This window comes from Bacillus rossius, chromosome 1 (assembly GCF_032445375.1).
Source record: "Bacillus rossius redtenbacheri isolate Brsri chromosome 1, Brsri_v3, whole genome shotgun sequence".
Lineage (NCBI taxonomy): Eukaryota > Metazoa > Arthropoda > Insecta > Phasmatodea > Bacillidae > Bacillus > Bacillus rossius.
The window spans coordinates 250860714-250884262 of NC_086330.1; the positions used below are offsets into that span (position 1 = coordinate 250860714).

General features: G+C 39.3%; 1 protein-coding gene across 3 annotated transcripts; it reads left to right on the forward strand.

Annotated features, from left to right (window-relative positions):
• Nucleotides 1-7473: 7473 nt before the first annotated feature.
• LOC134527471 (zinc finger protein OZF-like) lies at nt 7474-23228 on the forward strand. 3 transcript variants are annotated; one of them, XM_063360169.1, is made up of 4 exons: nt 7474-7828; nt 17352-17483; nt 18918-19736; nt 22225-23228. In XM_063360169.1, exons 1-4 carry the CDS (start codon nt 7673-7675, stop codon nt 22552-22554), a joined length of 1437 nt encoding a protein of 478 aa, XP_063216239.1. In that variant the 5' UTR covers nt 7474-7672; the 3' UTR covers nt 22555-23228. The 3 variants fall into 3 exon arrangements, with proteins under 3 accessions (XP_063216239.1, XP_063216240.1, XP_063216238.1); XM_063360170.1 differs by having other exon boundaries at nt 7498-7557; XM_063360168.1 differs by lacking the exon at nt 7474-7828 and adding an exon at nt 7852-8083.
• The last annotated feature ends 321 nt before the right edge of the window (nt 23229-23549 follow it).

Here is a 23549-nt window from a genome sequence, read left to right on the forward strand (position 1 = left end):
TAAGTAGTTTAGTCCGCCTGTACAGTACTCAGCATAATAGTTATTTCTTTTAAATATTTTTTTTTGAAATAATGGAAACGTTCGAGCATCCCGCGTTTTCGCGAGCTTCAGATCCGGACTGGTGACGCATCAGGAACTAGAAGCCAACTTTCCTGTCTGACAGGGTCCAAGAGCCGGATGCTGAATTGGCATTTTCACACTCTTCCTCTTCAACAAACAGGCACCCTGGCACCGTGTTGACTACTGATCTCCGGGAAGCGAAGCACCGACCTCCGGTGGTACAGTATTTATAAACTTTTTTTTTTTTTAACATTCTTTAAATTACGACGTTCGAAAAAATTAATCATATAAACATCTGTTCTGGACATTAAGAATATAAACTGGGATAGTTAGAACATATTTGTATTTTTTTTATTGGTTTATGCATTTTTATAGAAACCTTTTATAATCAAATTTAGGGCCAGCCCAAATTTTTTTTTATTTTCTTAATATATCTGAGAGCCCCTTAAATATGTAATTGAAATTGTATGTTAAAACCTTTTAATATCTATTATAAATTTCCTTAAATAAATAAGGCATAATTATATTAAGATGGAATCACACCTTGTTTCTGTTCATTCATCATATCCTTGTGAAACTTAAAAATCCCCAGCACAGTTGGTTGCATTAAAAATGCTGGGATATTGTTTCAACTATTGGTTAGGAATTACTAATATAATGTAGCTTCGTAAACTAACTAAACATCTTTGCTCTTTTATAATGTTTTTAATGAATATAACCAACAGTTAACATAATTTAAAAGTAATTCTAAACTAGGTAACCTAACCTAAACAACCCTACACACTGTTAAGTGTTTTTAATGAAGCTAAGCTAATCTATCCTAACCACTAACCAACCTTTCTCACAATATGGCTTCTGAGCCCGTGCTCCGCAGCGCTAGTACCAGATCCCATTTTCGGAGCGCACCCTCAGCCCAGCGGCAATGAGTCAGGCGAGCGCCTAGGGGCGTGACCCCAATAGATGTAAAGAAACTTAAGGGCACGGAACCCCGGGGTCTCGAACCCATAAAACTATTAAGGGACAAGACACTAGGACACAATTATTATTTCACAGGCATTAAACAAGTGTGTCGTAGCCACTCCGTACGAGCACCGCACGCACGGAGCAGACAACGAACTTTATTAACAGTCACCGCGGCCACTGGCCTTAATTAAAGTGCCTGTGAGAATGATCGAGTCGGATTAGGAGAAATCCCACTAATACAGTTCACAGGGAGACAATATTTTAATAAATTTACAGTCACCCTGACGCAGACCACCGGTGCTCCTTCTGGTTCGCACAGGCCGTTATGTCACAACAAAATTTCTTAAGTGCATCGAACATGCCCGACGTGATTTCCGCCGAGTGTGTAAAAGTGCGCCGCGACGAACACCAAAGTGACGACAGCGCCCGGCCGGGTGTGGCAATACGCCGAATTAAATATGTAATTATTCTGTTCAAATCAAAAACAACCAAGTTAATAACAATTTAAAAGATAATTAATTCAAGGGAAATCATGTCTAATTTTTTTATAATCATATATTGTGTAACATGTCTTTTAAGCCCAAAACTGGCCGGAAATGTTTTCCAGCGCTCCACGCGTTTAGGCGCGAGGCCGCAGGGCGGTCTCGAGTTCAGTTACCGTCGGGAGCTCGCAGGGGTCGGACGCTCCGCGAACGCAGAGCCATCAACTTTCGCACTTCATCCACATATCAGCAATAGTGTAAGTTTTAAAATCCTTTTACCAGCTCTGCGCCGACCCCACCCAGTCGCACGATATTTCGTGCGACTCGTAACTAATTAATTTTATTACAACAGGGAACTTTACATTTTCTACGTAATTTCGTGTCCAGCGATTAAGGACAGCGTAATTGAGTTACGCAGTTTCAGCTTCACAGCCACTTAATTGTTATCATCGAATATTTTTAGCAACGTGTGTCGAGTTCTTACTCGCTAACTTTCGCCTTCTAGCTTTCATCGTCTGTAAATGTGTAACTTGTAATGTGCAATCTAACCGAGTAATTTCCAATTAGAAAGTGACTGTAACGTGTATGATTCCAGTGTACCGAGTTACGTACTTTTCGGGACCTCAATATTTCGCCATAGGTTAGATTGCAAATAACTTTGGAACGTCCGTTTGTATGTGCTGTTTTCCATGTTAATGTAACTGCCTGTAAAAGTTCTTGCAGCACAGGAGATCTGTGGCTATCCGCCGCACCTTTCACATTTATAATCGTCTACTGTATAAGTCCGTGTACACCACTTGGCAACCTATCCTGGTCGCGCGTACCGTTTACGTAGAGAGATACGCGTGTCGCAGCGGTCAGACAACAGAAGCGGCCAGTACCTGGACCAATAAGTGTATCGGTTCTGAATAAAGTGCAGTGTCGTGTCAAATTGTTTACCAGTTATTTATAAGGCATCTTGGGTGGCCTGAACAGCCCGGGTAGGATTCGAACAGCGATGCGCTCCTGCCTGCAGCCACGAGGCCGAACCCCCGTTAAAACCCCTGAGATCACTTTCAACATTAATAATCAATTAAAAACTTAGACAGGAAGCGGGAGTGGCGTCAACCCACTTGGTGCCACAATTCAAATAATTAAATACACTAAAACAATTGTTAAGCCTTAAGCACCCAATTACCAGGTGCTACCTTTTAATTGGGCACCTGGAACGTGTTTTTAGTTTATAATAGAGCAAATTAAGTTAATGTAAGTTTTTGGCACCGGCTCACAAAGGAGTGAAAGTTTACCTCCCTTGCAAGGCGGCCATGTTCGGCAGTCTTCAACCACTCCACTCCGGGTCAAGACATGTGTCTTTGAGCAGCCCTCCACTTTGTTCCACCGATCGTTCATTCTTTAGTCACTTTAATATCTAAACCTTTTCTTATACTTCATAGCAGCTCACGTCGACTTGGCGTGTATTTTGCTGACCCAGGCTTATTCCGACCGCCTTCGATAGTGGTTTTGCACCGCATCGCGGACCACGCCACTTACGGCACTGGCCGACTCCAGCCAACACATTTCGCTAGACCGCCGCGCATATGTCTGCCGGCTGCAACCACAAGTAAGTGTAAGGAGTAATTTTAGGTCACGCTCACAAAGCCACCCTAAGACCATTAACTTTCGGTACTGGCTGACTCCAGAACACTCATAACTGCGCCCCGCGAGACTGCCGCGGCAAATTCATTGTGTTATATTTGTGTCGTGTTTGTTCTGTAATCAGCGTGTTGATGTCCCTCGGCTTTAGGTCCCTAATTTCCCGTTTGCGAAATTGTCCTGTTTTGCCCGCGTAGCTCTTGTCAGTGAGGAGTGAGTTCAGGCCAATGTGGCCTGGACCGGAAAATACGGGACCTGGAGGGAATTTCAGGTGGAAAGGAGAAACAATAGGCAGCTCCAAGGTTAACTCGGTGATGTCCATTTCCACGAGCCCCTTTTATTTTCGCATAGAGAACCTGCCGCAGCCTGGCTGGCAGGTCGCGGAGTGAGCGCCCTCCCCGCCGCGACCCGGACTCCCGGAAAATATGTTTCATCTTTAGAATAAGTCATGACACAAACAGGGGAGGTAACCCCGTAGCTCTGGTTCCGGTTACGATTGTTCTGTAATGATGCACAGCGCGTACGCGGTCCGTCACATAAGAGAAATAAGGTCCTATGAGTATTCGTACTGACTGAGAAGTTCGGCGGTCCGGAGATGTGCTTATACGGCCTATGACATTTGATGGTTAAGTCCCGGAAAAACTCGTAAACTGAATACATTCAGCGATATAATGAATGCAGCTCAGCTGCAGAGACGACCCGTGACGTTTCACTGTCGGTGAACTTCGAGATGAGAAAACGTGCCTCACGAGCAGCGCAGAGCGGAGCGGGCGTCTGCTCTCTGTCGCGTCCTGAACACCACTGACGTCCCCCCGCCCGCTAGCGAGCCGTGGCCCACGGGCCGCGGAGGAGGGGAGGGGAAATCGGCCGGCGTGGGAGAGGCCCGCCCCGCGATGCGCCAGGCTGCGATTACATTACTAACATGGCATAAGCACTTGAGAAAAATCACAGAATTATTAACACAACATAACGAGTAATTAATTAAAAAGCGAAATTACAAATGAATTAATTAGTTACGAATAAATGACAAGCGAAGTATTTACACAGTGTTTCAGACGTGACAGTTTTGTTACGTTTCGAAATATACACAATTGTTGAGGCTCGTGACCATTTAAAAATACATAAAAAGCATAATTATTTATAACACAAAAAGAAGCCCACTGACATGCTAGGGCGCACGCGGGTGCGTCCCTGACCGTAGAACTCCACAGACGGTGCACTGGGGGGACAAAACCTCCCTTAGGACCACGTCGGTGGACAGGTACGGCCTCTGCATCAAGGAGGGTACGACGACTGTCGTCAGTGTGTTAATGTAACTGTACAACGGCTCAGATGCTGCATAGCGCATATTCGCATAGTGTTTGTATCGGTTCTGCCACTGTGTAGAGTACGCATGTGTACCCCCAGAGAAGTCCATTAATTAAACGCAAATCAACATAACTGGTGTTGCTTACTATTATTTCGCGCCACCCCGTCCTACACACGGCCGAGTGGCCTCAGGGAATTTCAGGTTAGATTTCAAGCCGCGTACCTGGCGGGGAACGCGGGGGCAGAATACCCACGACCCATCACCAAGGGTTTAGTGTTCCACTAGCCTAGCGCCCCCCGGACAACAGCAGCACCGCAACGCCCGTAGCGCCCGTCATGTACTTCCCGGGCCTTCTACAGAGGCCGGGTGATGGCAAATGGACATAACATTGACGCCGTCCCCGCTGCCTGTCCTGAAATTATGTTAATTAAAATGTTAGGAAGGAAATTTAGTCTCAAGGGCGGGGATCCTGGCCTCATGGCTGCAAGCAGGGACGCATCGACAAAGACCCCCCGGGCTGTTATGGCCTCCCAGGACGCCGTATTAGTAAAATACACACGGGACTTTGATTATTTTATTTCGGTAACACACGTTACAGCACTTCTAGTCGCACAAGACACTGTCACGCGGCTGGCCGTATCGTCGTCAACCTTCACTCCGCCTACACGGCCCTCGAATGGCGGCACTGATTAAGTCTCACGGCATTCCGAAGACTACCCCAGTGAGGGGTGCAGGCTAACCTGAGTTACGTTGACGGCGGGTCGTGACACGGCAGAACTGGTGCCTGACACGTGATAGTCTGTAATACTAGAGATGTGAATCCGCTAATGTTTACGCGGGTTTACAAGTAACACTGAATTATGCATGGATATAATGATGATGGCACACACTAATCTTAACACGGCGATTAACACTAAGTAATTATGAGCGCATCCCGGGCTCGGAATGGATTCGGCTCCTGGACCTCTGATGGTCACGTGACGCGAGACTGGTTCTCGCAGTGGTGTGTGCCACGTTAAAACTTGGAACGGGCGCGTTGGGACCCAGCATGGTCTCTCGTTCACGTCCGTTGCAGGTCCCAGGGATTGAGGCGTTCGTAAGTTCAGTTACGCGTTTGGCGCAATGCCGCCCTGCGTGGGCAAAGATCTAATTCTCCATGGGGAGATCTTATAGCGTGAGGCGCAGGCACCACGGCGGGCTTCCTTAAAACACAGAATTACGTATTACGTTAGAAGACCCGTAGTCAGGTCGCACACTTTATCTAAGGACCGCACGACATGTGGTACGGCCAGTTAGGGCCGACCGGGGAGCTGTAGAAAGAAGATTCGGAGATAATTACCTATTGATGCTAAACGTGGAAACTGGCGCGAAAATTGGATGCTCCCCGTGCGCGGGGCTGCCGGCCCTGGCGAGTGCTGGATGGTGACTAACGACTCTCCCTGGCAATTGAGCCAGGGAGGGGAGGAAAACCCACGGGAAAACGATGGAGCGCGGGAAGGCGATGCCGGCCAGTTTTGTGAGCGGAAATATTTTTGACACAACCATTAATTAATTAAAGGCAATTTTTATACTTATTAAAGGTTTTAGTTTCTGTTTGATAATAGATTTACATGTGCACTAGATACCTGATGTGCATTGCTACACCCGGCCGGGCGCTTTGGGCATTTAGCTGGCCGTGACTGACGTCACACCGTTCGAGGCACTGCGCTAAACTACACGCGCGGGTGTGTTCGGCGCACTGACACTGGTTCAGGTGTTGAGGAAACATAACGGCCTGTGCTCTCAGAGGGAGCACCGACGGCGGCGTCAATTTAATCACTCTTTAAAATTTTCAATTCCTGGTAAACTTCTTGTAGTATCACAGTGCCCTCTTGGATAATAATTTATAAATATGTCAGTAGGTAAGTAAAAAAATAAAATTAATGTTATATCACAATAACATCGCTATCCATTATGCGTAGATTATAATGAAAAAGCAACAAATAGGTGTCTAAAATTATTTATTGTCAATAAAATTTAGACAACATTCTAACGAAAAATCAACATAAAATTAGTTTTCCAAATTATACTTTATTTAATAAACAAACATCGTTCTTTGTACGTACATTTTTAAATTCACCGAATAAGCGCGCTCATGTATAAAACATACGATCAGCAAATGTTTTAATACACGTATCAACGGTTTGTGCATGAACCTAAACAGTGTAGGTACCAACGGTACCCATACTACGATAAATGCGAGTAACGAAATGCATTCGTGTGTAATGTTTCGTTACTCGGTACTAGATGGCGCACCCGTTACTCAGTACCGAATACATACGGTTTGCTCCAGCTCTAGTTATAGTCGTTTCCTCAAATTAATTCAAAACAATTTCAAAGACTTCCCAGAAAAAAAAAATATTTGTAGCAGCCAGTCGTAATTATGTTTAGGCAGTCCATTAAAATACAAACTTGGATGTATCGAAGCCAAATATTTAAAACTAAACAATAAAAATATTATTGCCCTAAAAACTGTTCGAATCAAGATCTTGTCTTTAAGGTGAAAAGCCTCCTCCTATAATTATTACATGCAAAATATACGTAGTCGTAGAATTTAAACGTGAAAATAAAAGTATAATTATTAATTATGCTGTGAAAATCTTTCCTATTTGTTATTCATGTTAAATATTTTACACCAATTATTTTATTTTTTATCCGATGTCTTTTTAAATTTTATTTAATTCACAACATTAATGATACTCATAAGAAAACGAATAAATTTTTTTTCCATTGAGTTTTTAAATAAACCGTGTTGTTATTAATAAAGTATTAATAAAAATGTCTAGTTATATTTACGCACTGCTTGTAATTTCTTGTTAGAATTCCAGAACTTAATGTGAATTTTCTGTTAAAAAGCATGGAACTATGAATGTTTCAGTATAAATAGGGATTTTAAAATATTTTTTCCCGGTTATTTAGCTCGAACATAATATCGAGATTTTCACCTTTCGATTGTAGTTTAAAATTGGGGCACCGGCGGTGGCAAAGGAGCATCTGGCCGGTGGTACTTCTTCCCGGCCCCCTCCCCATTTCTTGTCAACACAAGGTGATATGGATTGTCTGTACACAAATGTAATAATGAACTTCTGTGTTAACATTTCTATGTTGCTGAACGGATGGAAAACGTGACTAGAAAATTGTGTGTTGCTTTGTTTGGCGATCTGATGCTTATTCTTAACGTTTAGTGATGGAAAACATTCAAAGTATTTCTTTTGATTTCAACCAGATTTGTCGATTTTGTCTTTCTCAAGGCGGTGTTATGTCCGCAATTTTTGACGACGACGGTGGAGAAAGTAATGGGATTCCTCTGGCCTCCCGAATAATGTCGTGTGCTTCAGTCCAGGTTAGTTTGAATTTTAACACGCCTGACGTGAATAAAAGCGGCAGAGTGCAGTTGCAATTATAGCACTGCGCTTGGACCCTCGGTGATTCGTAATGGCGTCGATAATGTTGCGCTGTATTTCGTGTGCTCGGAGCAGTTGGCGTGTTTCTATGTTGACGACTAAAATGGAAATCAACAAGAAGTATTCTTAGACTGTTCTGTAATGTTCCCACGCTGTATTAAGGTCTTAAGGAAATGTCGAATTCACCATATAATGTACGTCGGTGATGACGGGGCGCTCGGGTGTGGTCTGCGTGGCATGTTACTTACAGATTATAATTTTAGTAACAGTATTCGTTTTCTGTTTTGTTTTATTTTAATAGATTGGCGTCTTTCGGTGTATTGTGTGTAATCCTCCAATATTTTATGTTCCAAATTATTTACAGTTTATTTCCATGGGCAATTGTACTGGTTTCATGAACTGGTGAAACAGTTTTTGATTTTTTTTTGCTAGTTATCTGTATTAGGGACTCATCCAAAAGAAAAAGAAACTAACCAAAAAAATCAGTTTTTTTCTTCCTGATTTAATTTCTTAAGTGATTGTTCCATATCTCATATCCAAGTTTATTCCTTGATCCTGTGGTATATGAATGATGCTTGCTGTCTATTTTAGTACGTCTAAAGATCCTGTACATTACAAACTCTTGAATATCACAATATAAATAAATTATGTCAGGTCTTGTGAAAAATTTTTGTAATTATTGTTCACCTTAACGTAATTCATTGTTATATTCCAAGTTTCTTATTAATTTCAGGATCTTTTGACATAATTTTTAAAAAAAGCAAGCATTATGTACCATGGGATTAATGTAGGTATACAGGTTTATGCCACCAGGATCAAGGGATAAACTTGGATACGTGTTACGGAACTTTACCATTTCTGATTATTTTGTGAAACAGAATTGTGATATTTCTAGTAGTTAACTGATAATGTACCATTTTTATGCTGTTAGGTTGGATTATCTACGTTTAAAACTAAAAATTTGTGAGATTGAACAGTTGTGCATATATGTCAGGTTCATTAATTAAGAATTGTGTGTTCATTCTGTGAACATATTTTATTAATTTTGCTGACCTAACACAACAGACTTTTCTTTTTAGCAAGAAACCACAACAAATGCAAAATTCTGACCTCGGAAACATATCTTAATGAAATAAATAAGTCATTTCTTAGAGCTGTGGCTTTTTTTATCTGTAGTGTTTTTTTTTGTTGGGAAGGGGGGGGGGGGGGCGGGCTTAGTTCAGAGTAAATGGTATTTTTGGGCACTACTGATGTTCCAATATTTTCCTAAAAACAGCATTTGGTTTCTGAGAAATTCACAATGGTGCATGTCTATATTGTCGAGGGGAATGAAGTGGTAAAAGCCAATAATATTTAATAATTTTACAACAATAATTTCACATTTTCAACGTGCTGGAACATGTAACGTAATTTGCCCAGATTTAAAGTTTGTATTCTATTAAAATGTTTTCCTAAACCATCATGCAATAATAAGTGCATAGGATATTTGGCGTGTTAAATTTAAAGACAATCATTATTTACTGGTACTACAGGATCATTGTATAAAAGATCATGCCATTAGGATCAAATGCACAGAATCTGGGTACACATATATATATATATATATATATATATATATATATATATATATATATATATATATATATATATATATATATATATATATATATATATATAGTGAATATATATACAGGATGTCTACTGACCCTGGAAAACCTGGAAAAATCAGGGAATATTGTAATCAGGGAAAAATCAGGGAATTTTTTTAAAAATCAGGGAATTTTTGTTTGGTAGGTTGTAGTTGGCAATATGTTTTTTGTTTATTGATCTGCTTGCATTGACGTAGCATCAAGTGAATCGCGCTCCATTTTTTTATTTTTGAATGGAAAATAACGAACAGTTCCCATGTCCATTTTCTTTTATTTACCATCGGATTCGGAAGTGGCGTTAAATCATGTGATACAAACTGGTTCAAGCTGGTCTGTTATCCTGCTGACGTGACGTGCTGCAGCATGTGCTTCCCACGTTAGGATTATACCGACAGGTGCATCAATGGATGCCCTCAACGTAAACTGGGCATTTTTGTTAGCTTTGAAAATACATATCACAGACACTTTTGGTGAAGATTCGCCATCGTTGCTACATAATTGGTAGCTGTGGGCTTCATACGGTCCATGGTGCTTTCAAAACTGGAATTTCTGATATACAATTGGACGTTGTTAGTTTTTTGAGGCACAGTTACTATTTGTTTATGCATGTACCTACCTGCAAGGAGGGCAGATTACATTAGAATAACTGGATCAGAGCTTTTTTCCAAGAAATTTTGTGCAATCAGATGGAATACTGCAGTTGCTGAGCGTGCCATGAAAACGTTACCCCACCTAAAGAAATTTGTTAGTGAAGTTTCTATTTCATCTGTGTCTTTCAGTGTAGTGAAAAGTGCTCTTGAAGAAAGTAAAATTGACATTCTTCTACTCTTTGGCATCAGAGCTATAATTGTTTCTTACAATGTTCCAAAGTGAAGCACCCATGGCACCTTTTCTCTATGATTCACTGGTAGACATTTTATTAGCTTTGGCAGGAAAGTTTTTGAAACCAGAGGTACTGAAGAGCTTTAGGGAGAAGCACAATGTATCTCGATTGGATGTAGATAACCAGGAAAATCTATTGACTGCTAACAATATCAAGTTGGGTTATGCAGTATGCCATGCCATCAAGAAAGAGAAATTACCAGTAAAGTCTGTCCTGTTAATGAAACATGATGTTAGGACTTGTCTAAAGGTTATGGTAAAAAAACTTCAAGACAAAAGTCCCCTGAAGTACAAACTTAACAAGGGAATTTCCTGCTTATGTCTGTCTGTGGCTTTAAATTCGGGTGTGAGGAAACAGCGTGTGAATTACAATTTAGAATGTTGTCTTCAAAACAAGTGGCTATAAGGACAAGAAGCTGATAACATTGAGTGATCATATCAGTTGGTATGTACCTCGCAAGATTCTGAAGCACTGTTCTCTTTTTCTCGAGAAGACTGGCGCCTTGATCACTTGTGGATGCTCATTCTTAAGGCACATACAGTAGCTGCCAAAACAGGCCTTCTAAAGTTAGTGAGGATGATGTTGGTACTTTCCCATGGAAATGCATCATTGGAAAGAGGATTTTCAGTAAATTCTAATTTGCTGACTGTAAACTTGCAGGAAGAAATACTGATCGCACAAAGACAGATGTACGACTTTGTTCAACGTTCTGGAGGTGTAGAGCATGTTGATATCACCAAGTCCATGTTACAGTATGTAAGAAATGCTAGTTGTAGGCGTAAGGAAGCCCTGCAAACAAAACAAAAAGAAAAGGAAGCTACAGACAAGAAGAAAGCAGAAAAAGAAGAATTGAAGAGGAGATCAAGGCATTGCAGTTGAAGAAGGTTCGAGTGTTGGATTTGGCTTGTTCTGAAGCAAGTGCAATAGACGCAAAAGTTGAGTCACTGCGAAATTGATGGGAGCTTCCTTTTACTTATGTTTTTGCAAAAGTAAGTGTGTGAAATATTTGTAGCAGCATGTCAATTGAGTCACTTTGGCCACGTCTGGAAGAAGGTATTATTTTTACTAATTTAAGTGAGTTGAAATACTTTGAAACCCATCAATGTACTGTTATGCGGTTTTTTCAATTTCGTGGAATGTCGTAATTGTGTTACAGAAAACCTGGAAAAGTTCAGTTTTAGACCTGGAAAACCTGGAAAAATCAGGGAATTTCATTTACTAGATCTGGTAGACATCCTGTATATAGTATATATATAATATATATAATATATGTTATATAATATATGTATAATATATATAATATATATTATATATATATATTACAAACTTAAAAAGGTGAACACACACTAGATGTCAGAGGTGCATAATTCTTTGCTGTGAACAGAAAATGGAGACATTCGTGATAATCTAGAACCTTAGACAAAACTTGAATTCTATGAGGTAACCTTCATAATTAGAAATTTTCTGACAATACTGATGTACATACCTTCTTTACATAATGTGACACTCATATAAAGATTAGCTATGTTTGCATCAGAAAATTTTCAGTTCAAACTTTGTAAACACACCAAGTTAATTATTCTGGACCACATATCCATGTTTATTTCTTGATCCTGGCATGTTGGTGTATCTATTGGCCCAGTGGTACATGATGCTTACTGTTTTAATGAAGATCCTTGACGTAAAAACTCAAATTAAAAAAACTCTGGTCTCGTGGATTTTCTCTCTTTATTTTACATTTAACAATCATAAACCATTGTTATATCACAAGTTTTTATGTCCAGAATCTTTTTACGGTTTAAATTAATCCTTATCCGGAGACGTGGGGTCTCCGTGACCCCAGCAAAACTTTAACTTGCTGCCATCTATGTGCAGTTCAAGGCACTTTCTTGTGGTACCATCTACCTTTCGCTTGGATATCACATAGTCTCCTCCTGCAGTGTCAGATTTGTTTACGCTGTCTGGCGTTAGATATCAGGTCGCAAAGATAACTTGGGGTCGTAGTGGCACCATGTCACCAGTTATGTTTCTATCTCAGAAGTGATAAAAAGGCTTCTAAACGAACATGTGTATGTGTGGGCGATCCAGATTATGACGAAACTATTTCTAAGTGGTTGAAAGATATTTTTAGTGACTTAAGTGATCAAAGTGTGTGTGGAAAAGCAATGTGTGATGATTGCAGAGCAAACAAATACTGTACTACAGAGTGACTTTTCGTACAAATTTAATTTTTTCAAACAATGTTCGGCTAATATATTTTATGTAATAATGCCATTTTCAAAATATATAAGTATGCATGTGCTTTCTAGTTAGCTAGATTATATATTTTGTTGTGGTTTAAGCATTGGTTATGCAAGGAAAATATTTGGAGGGGAAAAAAGTAATTTCTTTTTTAGGGGAAAATTTATCTGTTGTAGTTTTTATGAAAAAGTCTTATTATTCATAGAAGTTTTCTAGATTTTGTTTTGTCACTATATCTATATTGAATAGCAAATAAAACTTTTAGACTACCATCTTATTTTTTTTAAAAAAGCAATTATTACAAATAGGCATTTTTAGATTTATTTGAGCAAGCACCAATGGAAAAAATTGTATATAATTGGTAAATAATAATTTACTAATTTATTTTTTAATTTAATTAATAAGTATAAAAATGCATTAAATAATTTTACATGGAACAAAAATAATTTCTAATGAGTTAACTTCTACAAAACATTCTGGGGTCTGAGGGGCACCACGTCACCAGATATATCAAATATTTTCACGTCTCAGGTTAAGGGTTAAAACTGCAAGCACCATGTATCACAGCATCAACTTAAACAGGTTCTTGCCGTCAGGATAAAAGATAAACTTGGATATGTGATATGGAACTTTTACCCACATCAAAGTATGCACAAACAAAGAACTCAATTTGATATTCTTGCCTCCATCCCAATACCCCCCCCCCCCCCCCCCCCCAATTCCCCTGTCTTCTCAGATCTCTTGCATCCTCCAGCCCATTCCACTCCCTCCCTGTCCTCACAAGGAAGGTGTTCCTAACTCTTTTTGTTCGCCTCCATTCCCTCTGGATCTTCCTCCCCTGCTCTCTCCATCCTCTGTAACCACCTCTGTGCGCTCTGCAATACTACTACAAAATATTATACAAATCAAAATGAATTAAAATGCAAGTAACTTAAGATAAACTTCCGTATTTTTGTAATCATGAACACAATCATAAAACAATGCAAATATCACTTAAAGGCTGTCACATAGTCAATTTTTCGCTTACAACGGCTTTTAATATTTTGTTTCATTTAAAGTTGTGGGGTTATGACATCGCTGAAAAAGTCACATGCACAGGCATGTTAGTTTGATAAATCGGAACACTTGAGTTTCCATAAAATATTTTTCATTTAGGACTGGTTCTAAAATATCTTGGATGTTGGATGTGATCTGCCAATCAAAATCGTGTTTTGTAGCGAAAATATAAATTACATCTGTTTCTGTCACTGAGTTCCAAATGTTTTACCAAGCCCATTCAGAAAATTAACGTTAACATTATTTTCCTATCATAAGTCTTTTAAATACACAAACAGTGCAATTCTGGATCATAACCACTAGAAAATATTACAATACCAAACATTAATTTTATTAAGTTCAAACTTCTCTTGAGATTGAAAAATTGTGGCAAAACCCTACCTCAAGAAAGAACTCGCGCAAATAAAAAAAATCCCTTTTACCAAAGCCTACAGGCGTAGGTTGATTTCGAAATACATATTTCTTCTGAAAAAATTCTGGAAACATTGATAAACAATTTAAGAAATTAATGTACATGTTATCCCATATATTGTCCAATATTCCTAAATGGTTAATAAAACATTTTCTCATATTCCATGCAGAGAAAATGTTTTGAATGTTTTTAACTCAGTGTATCCATCATTGAATAGTTTAGAACAAATTCATATTGTACCAACTAAGGTACAAAGTTATGAGTTTTTTTACCTTCAAATACAGTTTTTCATCTCGAGCATTAATAATTAGTTGTTTAAAAATTAGCCATTAAAATGATTTAAAATATATTTGAATGAATTTGATAGTAAGGAAGTACAGATTTTTTTATTATTTCAACCCCTGCTTTTATTGTACTAATATGTGACATCAAATATTGTTTCAGTTAAAGGATTTAGATAATGTTTAGAATTTTTACAATAAATTATAACGGATTTGATAGTATACCTACCAAACAAGTTACAATTTTTTTCTTTCAACCCTTGTTATTTCCACCTCTTGCAGTAATGGTTGGTTACATAAAAAGACAAACATTTAAGACAATATTTAAAATGTTTCAAACAAATAAGAACGGATTAGATAGTGTACATGGTACCAAAGTTTTATTTATTTATTTTATTCTAACCCCTGTTTTTTCAGTGCCTTGTAGTAATGGTTTGTTTTGCAGCACGCTTGAATCAGGGTTCGAACACGCTACAATCTCATGCGAAGAGGGGGGGGGGGGGGAACCTAACGCGTGAGAGGATAACATAAAAAGGCAATCCCTTCCGGTAGGGATCAACAGAGTGTGACCAAGAGTATGTTAAAACTGTGCCAAATGATTAACGACAAAATGTCTAATCAAAATATTTATTATTAACAGGCAACATGATGACACAAATCTCGGGTAACAAATGGCAAATATACAAACGACGTTCAGACGTAAAGATGGCTAGGGCCTGCCCAATTGAGGGTGCACAAATAAATATAGGGCCCTAATTTTTGATGCGAAAACATTCACAAGTATTGAGGTATGAGTATATGGCTCAAGCCCCAAGCCCAGTCCACATGAAATAAATATTTAGCAACAAGAAAACACGCATGCTCTAAACGAAGGTCCAATTACTGTAGCATGCAATGCTGGCCAAATGCCTTAAACTAATTACAAGTTACATAGAGTTTGACGACGCGTCGACAACAGGGATGGCAGTTCGGTGCGGGTGGAGAGTGTCTTTAACTAGCCCGTATGTGGTATAGGGTGCACTGCACATGACACGATAACATTACATGGCAGAAGAACTAGGAAAAACAAATTTAACAATACTGCCCAACAGAAAAACTAGGCGTCCTATACAAGTGCGGACACATTACGTTAAAAGCATGAAATGCTATAAAGGAAAGACGAACAAGTGGCAATGCAAGCCATACAACCAAACAGCAGGCAGATCGGTGGGACACAAGAATTGACAGGCCAATAGCATCAAACAGCTATGGCGAGTTACGTTAAGAAATCTATGGGCAATGTAAAATGGCCAAATAAAGGCACGGCCATATCATGCATGCACTTACGATCTACTGTTTTCGTTCAACGCCACTGCCGATACTGACCCGACCTCACTCTCCGACCGCAACCGAACGACCTGAGACAAGCTCATACAGAAGCTTATATAGCAGCACCCGACAGATGGCGCTGGTGCGGCGGAGGAGAACTAAAAAGGGGTGGAAGGTGGAAATGGAGAGGGAAATCTACCAGTAGAAGCAGCGGAGGAGAATGAGGGTGGGGAATGCTAGGCCGCGCGGGAGCTACGAACGAAGCAACAGCTTCAGTTTTATCAAAAATTGTTTCAGACCAAAGTTTTAGATAATTTTTAAAAGATTTACAATAAATTATTATAGATTTTACAAGTTACCTAATTAAGAAGTTGGGAATTTATTTTTGCCTCTAACCCCTGTTTTTTCAACCTTACCAGCAATGGTTTGTTCTATCAAAAATTATTTCAGACAAAAGTTTTAGATATTATTTGTATTTTAAGATTTCACAACAGAAAAAAAGGATTGAATTCATACAAAGTTCCAAAATTAAGATCTTTTAACTTCCATCCCTGTTGTTTTTTTTCAACCCCTTGCAGGAATGGTTTGTTTTATCAAAAATAGTTTTAGACAAAAGTTTTACATATAATTTTAAGATTTACAAACATACGAATGAAACAATTGTATGCCTACTAAGGGAGTTATGCATTTTTGTCCTACAACCCTTGTTTTTTCCACCCCTTGAGTTAGGTTAGTCGTATCAAAAATATACTTTGGCAAAAGTTTTTGATATTTCACCAACAAGTGATAATACGTTCATATGGAAGCAATATTTTTCATGCTATGGGATTTATAAAGATTTTTCTGTTTTTAAAAAATACCTCCCCATTTCTACCCCTTTAGTCAGATTTTGCCCATTAACAAACTCGACAGAAATTTTCCATTACTAGATTTTATGTATCAGTTTGGAAGTGATTTGTGTAAAATTACTGCAGTTATTGGGTCCATATAAAATGTGATATATATATAGGTATATCTCACATTTTGTGTGTGTGTGTGTATGTACACACATACATTTTTGATTTGACAATGGTTTTGGGGTCTATAGACCATGAAAAGAAAAACTATTTAAGAATATTCCGGAAGTCACACCATGGTAATGCTACAATGAGTAGTAGACTTTTTTGAAATCTACCTAAAACTAGGCTCTATTTTGGAATAACCTCAGAGTCCAGCTAGAGTACCATTTAAAGTTTCTGTTACTGCGACATTAGTCTAAGAAAACACTAACAAAGAAAATTAATTCAAAAATAAATTGTGTGTGAGTGTCAATATTGGACTGCTCAAAATATGAGCTAGGTATATATGTATGTGTTTGTAGAGTCTTGCTCTTGAGCGTGAGCTAGGTGTATGTGCCAGTATCTTTAGCATTCTGCTCTGAGCATGAGCTAGGTGCATGTGCTATAGTCATTAGTGTTCTTTTCTTTTATCATGAGCTAGGTGTATGTGCATGTATCTAGTCACCATCTCAGAGGAAGAACTAGATGTAAGTGTGAGAGTTTGTAATGTTTTGCTTTGAGCATGAGCTAGGTGTATGTGCAAGTGTTAGTATTAGCTTGTTGATTTCATGAGTGATGTGTGTGTGTGTGGCAGTTGGACCAAGATGACGGTCTGCCTGCACTCATCTGCCATAGCTGCCTCCAGCAGGCGGAATTGGCATTCCAGTTTCGACGCCAGTGTGAGCAAGCGGACGTTGCTTTGCGCCAGTTTTTGGGCATCGGCTCGGTGAGTCCTTACTGTCACTTTGATTCGTATGTTTCAGTGCTATTTTTTAAATTTAGTGTGTAACATTTGTAAACAATGATTTATAAACATTTTACGAGCTTTTACTGTTTAAACAGTACTATATACCGTAGGTTTAAATGTGCACTCATATCACTGGGCAGTGGTTTAAATAATGTCAGAGTTTGTTGTGATAATGCTGACAAGTAGTGATGAATACGGGTGTTAGTTAGGGATAGGTATTTTGCACGAGAGAGATAGAGAACACCAAACTTACTGGAGCTATTGAAGTTGTTTACATAATGTCATTGAAATTAAATTTTGGCTTGCTATTCATTTTTGTGACCTTGAATATATTTTTAAATCATGAGTTAGGGTTTCATTTGATAGAAAGTTCCTCAGATCGTATTTTAACATATTGCAGCGTACAAGGTGGATGTATTTCTCCCTATGCATCCTTTGCATACGCCATTGGTTAAGATACATCCCACCATGGCTTCTCCTGGATCATCACTATGGTCATGTTTATTATGAACTGCATTTTTATATTTTGAATTTTTCGTAACTATTAATGATCCCAATTGTGCCCATGACATTTCATTGTTGTTATTATTTTTATTGTGTAATGGTACAAGAATAGAATGCTACTGCATACTTTTGTCTCTGTTCTTGTAATTTATTTTGTTATAAATATTGCATTCAAATTAGTACACAGTTCTGTGTTAAGTTTTCCACATTGTAGCTGATTAGTATTCGTTATAATTTCACTTGTTTCCAGTTTTTCATTTTGATAATTGGTGAACACCTTACAATCTACATTGCCAGTTATTGATGAAAGAATAAAATGTATTTTGAAGTACTAAAATTACCCTCTGTGGAATCTATTGAGTAGTTGATTGGTTGCTTAGTGGTACCAATAAAAACACAGAGAGAAATTTTAATAATCAAATTTTTATTTTTTAAATATTATAAATATATATTTTCTATAGTTTTTCCGTAAATCCATGCAAAGTGACCTTACCGAATTTGCGCTGATAGACTTCATTAGTAGTATAGATATAAGAGATAGGCAGTTAGGGTATCATTATGGGGAAAGGCATTGTTACTACCAGGGTGTCTACAGGTCTCGGAGACATGAAAGTAATGAAAAAGTAACATCATGACTGGTCACGAAATGAACATTAACAGTGCTGGAAGTCACCAAACTTGATGTTCTTGCAGGCATTTGCCCTGCTGGATGTGTAGTGAGTGACAAGGTCAGCACGCCACAGTGGTTAGGTACCAGGCAACCCAGTTCCCCTCTGCTTCCCAGTCATGTGCTCATTCTCTGTTATTACCATTCCTAAATCTGTAACTAAGGTTTTTTTTGATATTCATGAGGTCATGTATGAGTAATATTTAGTCTACTAAGCATCATTGTTATTATTTGTTTTGCAGAACTTCAACTACAAAGAGAGGGGAACAAACGGATACGCAACAGCAGATGGCACTTCTAGCAAGAGTGGAAGCAGTGATTGGAGCCAAAGCTGCAACGCGGAAGACGGAGACACGAGCCGGTTGCGACTGAAACTGAACGGAGAAGAGATCTTGGTGGAGGAGCGAGACATAGCATCGGTGCTGGTGGTGGTAGACCCCCGAGTGCCGGACTATGATGCGAACGAGAAGCTGAGTGAGAAGAGGAGAGTGAGTGTGGCACGGCACGGCCGGCAGTTCCAGTGTGGCACGTGCAGCAAGAGATTCTCGCAGAAGGCACACCTGACGCGCCACGAGCTGGTGCACTCGGGCAAGAAGCCGTTCCCTTGCACGGCGTGCAGCAAGTCCTTCGCAGATGCTTCCACGCTTACAACACACTACCGCACGCACTCGGGGGAACGACCCTATGCCTGTGACTCCTGCCCGAAGGCCTTCGTGAGCCGGTCGGACCTGCGCAAGCACTCGCTCGTGCACTCGGGCCTGAGGCCCTTCGCGTGTGGCGTGTGCTCCAAGACCTTCACGCGTGCCACCAACCTGCGCAAGCACGCGCGAGTGCACAGTGGGCAGCGGCCCTACTCGTGCGAGCAGTGCGCACGGACCTTCTCGTCCAAGGGGGACCTGGCCCGTCACGTACTGATCCACTCGGGCCACCGGCCGCACGTGTGTTTGGTGTGTTGTGTGTCGTTCTCGCGCAGGGACAAGCTGGTGAGGCACATGCGCAGGCACCAGCCGAGTGAGGCTCTGTTGGGCCAGCACCTGGGCGAGTTCGCACGCCTGGCCAACGTGAGTTATGTCGCATGGCGCCTGCCGATCAAACGTTATAGCTTGCAAAATATTAAGAATAATTTCCTTTCAAATAGATTTTATCATTTTAGCTAACGTCTAACAGTTCCTTCTGGCATGTATATTCTAGTTATGTGAAACTCCAAGGACGTTGCTGTAAATTTGAAAATATATTTTTAACTTCAATATATTAATGTTTACTCTTCTTAGTTTCTTAGAGTTCATTTATTTGGTCTGAACTGTTCTTATAAGTGTGAATTGTTTTTGTTTGAAAAAGTTGTACAATCTGGGTCTTAGAGGAAAATGTGCAGGGCACACACAGCGCTATGCTTGCAATGTTCGCTACTCGAGTAAAATATGGCCAGCTGCATCTCAGGTGTCTGACCACACCAAGTTTGTTTGCTATGGTCGCTATCATGGCATCATCGCCAGGTGTTTGGTTCTTGGCTAGTTTTGTAAACGTCGCCGACTTCATGCATGCACAGATGATAAAATTAAAAAAATCTTTTTTCACACGGAATTGGGCTCTACTTCTGCATTTGCTTTTATAAAGTTTTGTTTCTCTCAGTTATGTGTTTTAAATAGTCATGTTGATAGAAAAGTGCCTTACAGAAGTACAAAAATATCCATGATTATGGAATAAATCAATGGAAGAACATAGAAGAAAGGATATGCGAAATCAAAAACTCCTGGGTTTTGATTTTGAGGGAATGCTATCAAATTGAGTTATATTTATTCTGAAATAATCTATAAAAGTGTATTTTTCCTCACGTGCAAATGCTTCATCAAATGATGAAAATTTTCATGTTATTTTATATTTAAATTAACATCATGAATCCGTATTGTTTTATGTTTACATATTGTGAGAGCCAGCAGAATATCATAATCATCAAAATCATCACTCACTCTAATCGTACTGTATTAACCAGACTGATCTGTCTGACCACCTAGCGAATTTAGCTTGGCTATCTGTGTGGCCTCACCTTAAATCAGCACCCTGTTATGCATTATTTTCAGAAATTCTAAATATAACGCTCAATTAACAGTCTGATCTGGTGGAATGAACTCAGAATGCACATCTTACATCAAATCGAAAAAACAAATGAGCATCACCATGATGTTTGACTTCACTTGATGAGGTTTTTTTGTTGTTGTTGTTGTTGTTGTTGCAAGGTGACAGTAACCTCTTCCACTGGCTTGAGATTGACATTTGGTTTCATGTTCTAAAGAACGCACCATGAATTTTCACCAGTAATTGCCTAGGGAATAATTCTGGGTCGCTTAGAAGCTGTGCTTTCAAAGCATGGCATGTTTCCACTCTTATGTTTTTGCTGTTCAGTCAGAACCCGAGTCACAAATTTTGTAGCAATCCTTCTCGTTCCCAAATCTGCTAAACTGGGCGAAACAAAGTTTTTTATAAATCAACATTTAATTTTTTTTTAAATTAGAAAACCACTTGTGCACTGGAGTTTTTCCTATAGTTCTGTCCTTTTAAGATTTGTTCTTAACAGTTTCTGCAGCAGTTTTCCTGAGCAGGAAACAAAATAGCAGCATACTGTTTACTTACATCTGCCATCACAAAAAAACTGCTTTTACGAAAAATTCATTGATCAGAGAGAACTTCCCCAGGGGATGCCTTTGGGTGCACTGAACTCTGAGCGAGTTTCTTAATGCTTGCCTAGTGGGAAAATGTACTGCGGAAGCTCTGCCCATACACTGCCTTTTAGGTTTTTTTATACGCCCTTGTAACAAAATATTCTTTGAGAAAGTTAATAATCAGTTAAATTAAAATTATTTGCATCAAATATAATATTTTAATGATTTTAAAAGTAATTTAATTGTTTACATACCTACCAAATAATATTTTATCAGTTATGTGATAAACAGAATCTTGGTATTAAAGAGAGTACATATTAGCCTATTTTTGTTAGGTTGACAGCTAGCCTTGAAGCCAGATGTTTTGCAGGAATTTTCAGAAGTACTCATCAAACTTGAGTGAAACAGGATTAATTTGCTGGTTAAAGATAGAAATAACAGATTGTGAGGGTTCTGTACAGTTTTGATTGGTTATTGACTGCCAGGGCAATTTTTATTGCAGACTTGCTGGCCACCTGTTTCAGATATTTTTACTTGCTAAATTTTGACTTCAAATAATCAAGCCTGTGATGTATGTAATTTTCACTTCTTGTTTTGCCACCTGACAGTTAATGTTTCCACCAGGTTTGATGGATGTGTGTGGTTCAGTTGTGCCAGCAGAAGTGCAAGTAGAACCCTAGAGTGATCCGAGGATCCTTGGCTAAACCAAGTGAGGAGTCTGGAACCCAGGTGCTCTGAAATGCAAGTGCAATGTCTCACACTGCACTGGTTCACTCGGCCTAGACTCGGAGAAGTCTGCGCAAAAGGGACGTGTTCTGAATCGGCTTACCAAACCGAGTTAAGGTGTGTGCAGTGGCCAGTGTTGTGCTACATGTCATGTGTGTGTGTGCAGAGCCTGGAGGTGAAACAGGCGAAGGAGCCGACACGTCCGGAGCACCGCTGCGCGACCTGTGGCAAGGTGTTCCAGCAGCTGCGCGAGTTGGCACGTCACGTGAAGGTGCACACTGGAGACAAGCCCTTTGCGTGTGAGCTGTGCCCCATGCGCTTCTCCCGCCGTGACAAGCTGGCCAGGCACAGCAAGGTGCACGGCGTGCGCGGGCCCGAGGCCCGCCTGCTGCGCTGCGAGCACTGCACGGCGTCCTACTACCGCAGAGACAAGCTGCTGAGGCACCAGCGCACGCACGTCCCCACCGACCGGCCTGCCGCGCCGTGCCGTGCCTGAGCCTCGTGTGTGATTCTTGTTGCATGGGAATGTCATCTCGTTTGTTTTGAGATGCTCGTCTTCGTCTGTTTTCGACATATTTATATGTTTATATTTATGTGTTTGTAATTATTTTTATTTCGGTAAGTTCTCCTTTGTTTCATAATAAGAAACCTTTGCTAAATTTATGCAGTTCATCAACAACAAAATGTTTTAAATCCTTTTGTGTTTAGTAGCACACCAGTGTATCCAGTTTGCCAAGTATGTAACATAGCTTCCAAGTGGTTCTGTCTTATCTGACCTGATCTTGAACCTACTACCAACACAGCATTAAGTATGTATCAGTATTTTGCATTCAGCATTGAAAAAAATTGATATAAATAAGCAAGTTTTGAATAATGTAAGTACTATGAAAGTTAAAGCTGTGTTAAAGCATTATAGAAATATAACTATATAAGTCTATTTAATTTGAAATTAATAATGCAAAAAAAAAAAATTTGTATCAATAGTTACCAGTATTTTGAAGTTAATGACATTTTTCTAAGTTAGTAAAACATCTTTTTTTGTGTTAGCATACACTTTTAGTTCATGACTGCTGTTATAAATGGTCTTGTATTACAAATCTGTTGTATGTCTATGTTACAGTTTAGCAGTATTGCCAAACAATTAATAAATAATTTTTTTTATAAAACAAATTTTTAGTTTAAGTGTATTAAACAGATGTTTTTCCCATATCATTACTGTGAGATTAAAAATATCAGATTTAATTTTGAATGGTTTAAGAATAAAATTCACCTACCGTGTTTTTCTCTCATAAATGTCGCACCGTTATTTTAGGGCTTCAAAATTAGAAGAAAATAAATTCTTGCATAAACGTTTCATGATGTTTTTGGTACTGCTGTTAGATTCAGAGCACTTTGTGTAAGTAGTAAAGATGACAGGATAAAGCACTGTGCAACAGCATTTGGTTTTCAAGTTGCTGTCAAGCAGTTTGTTAGTTATAATTGGAAATTAGG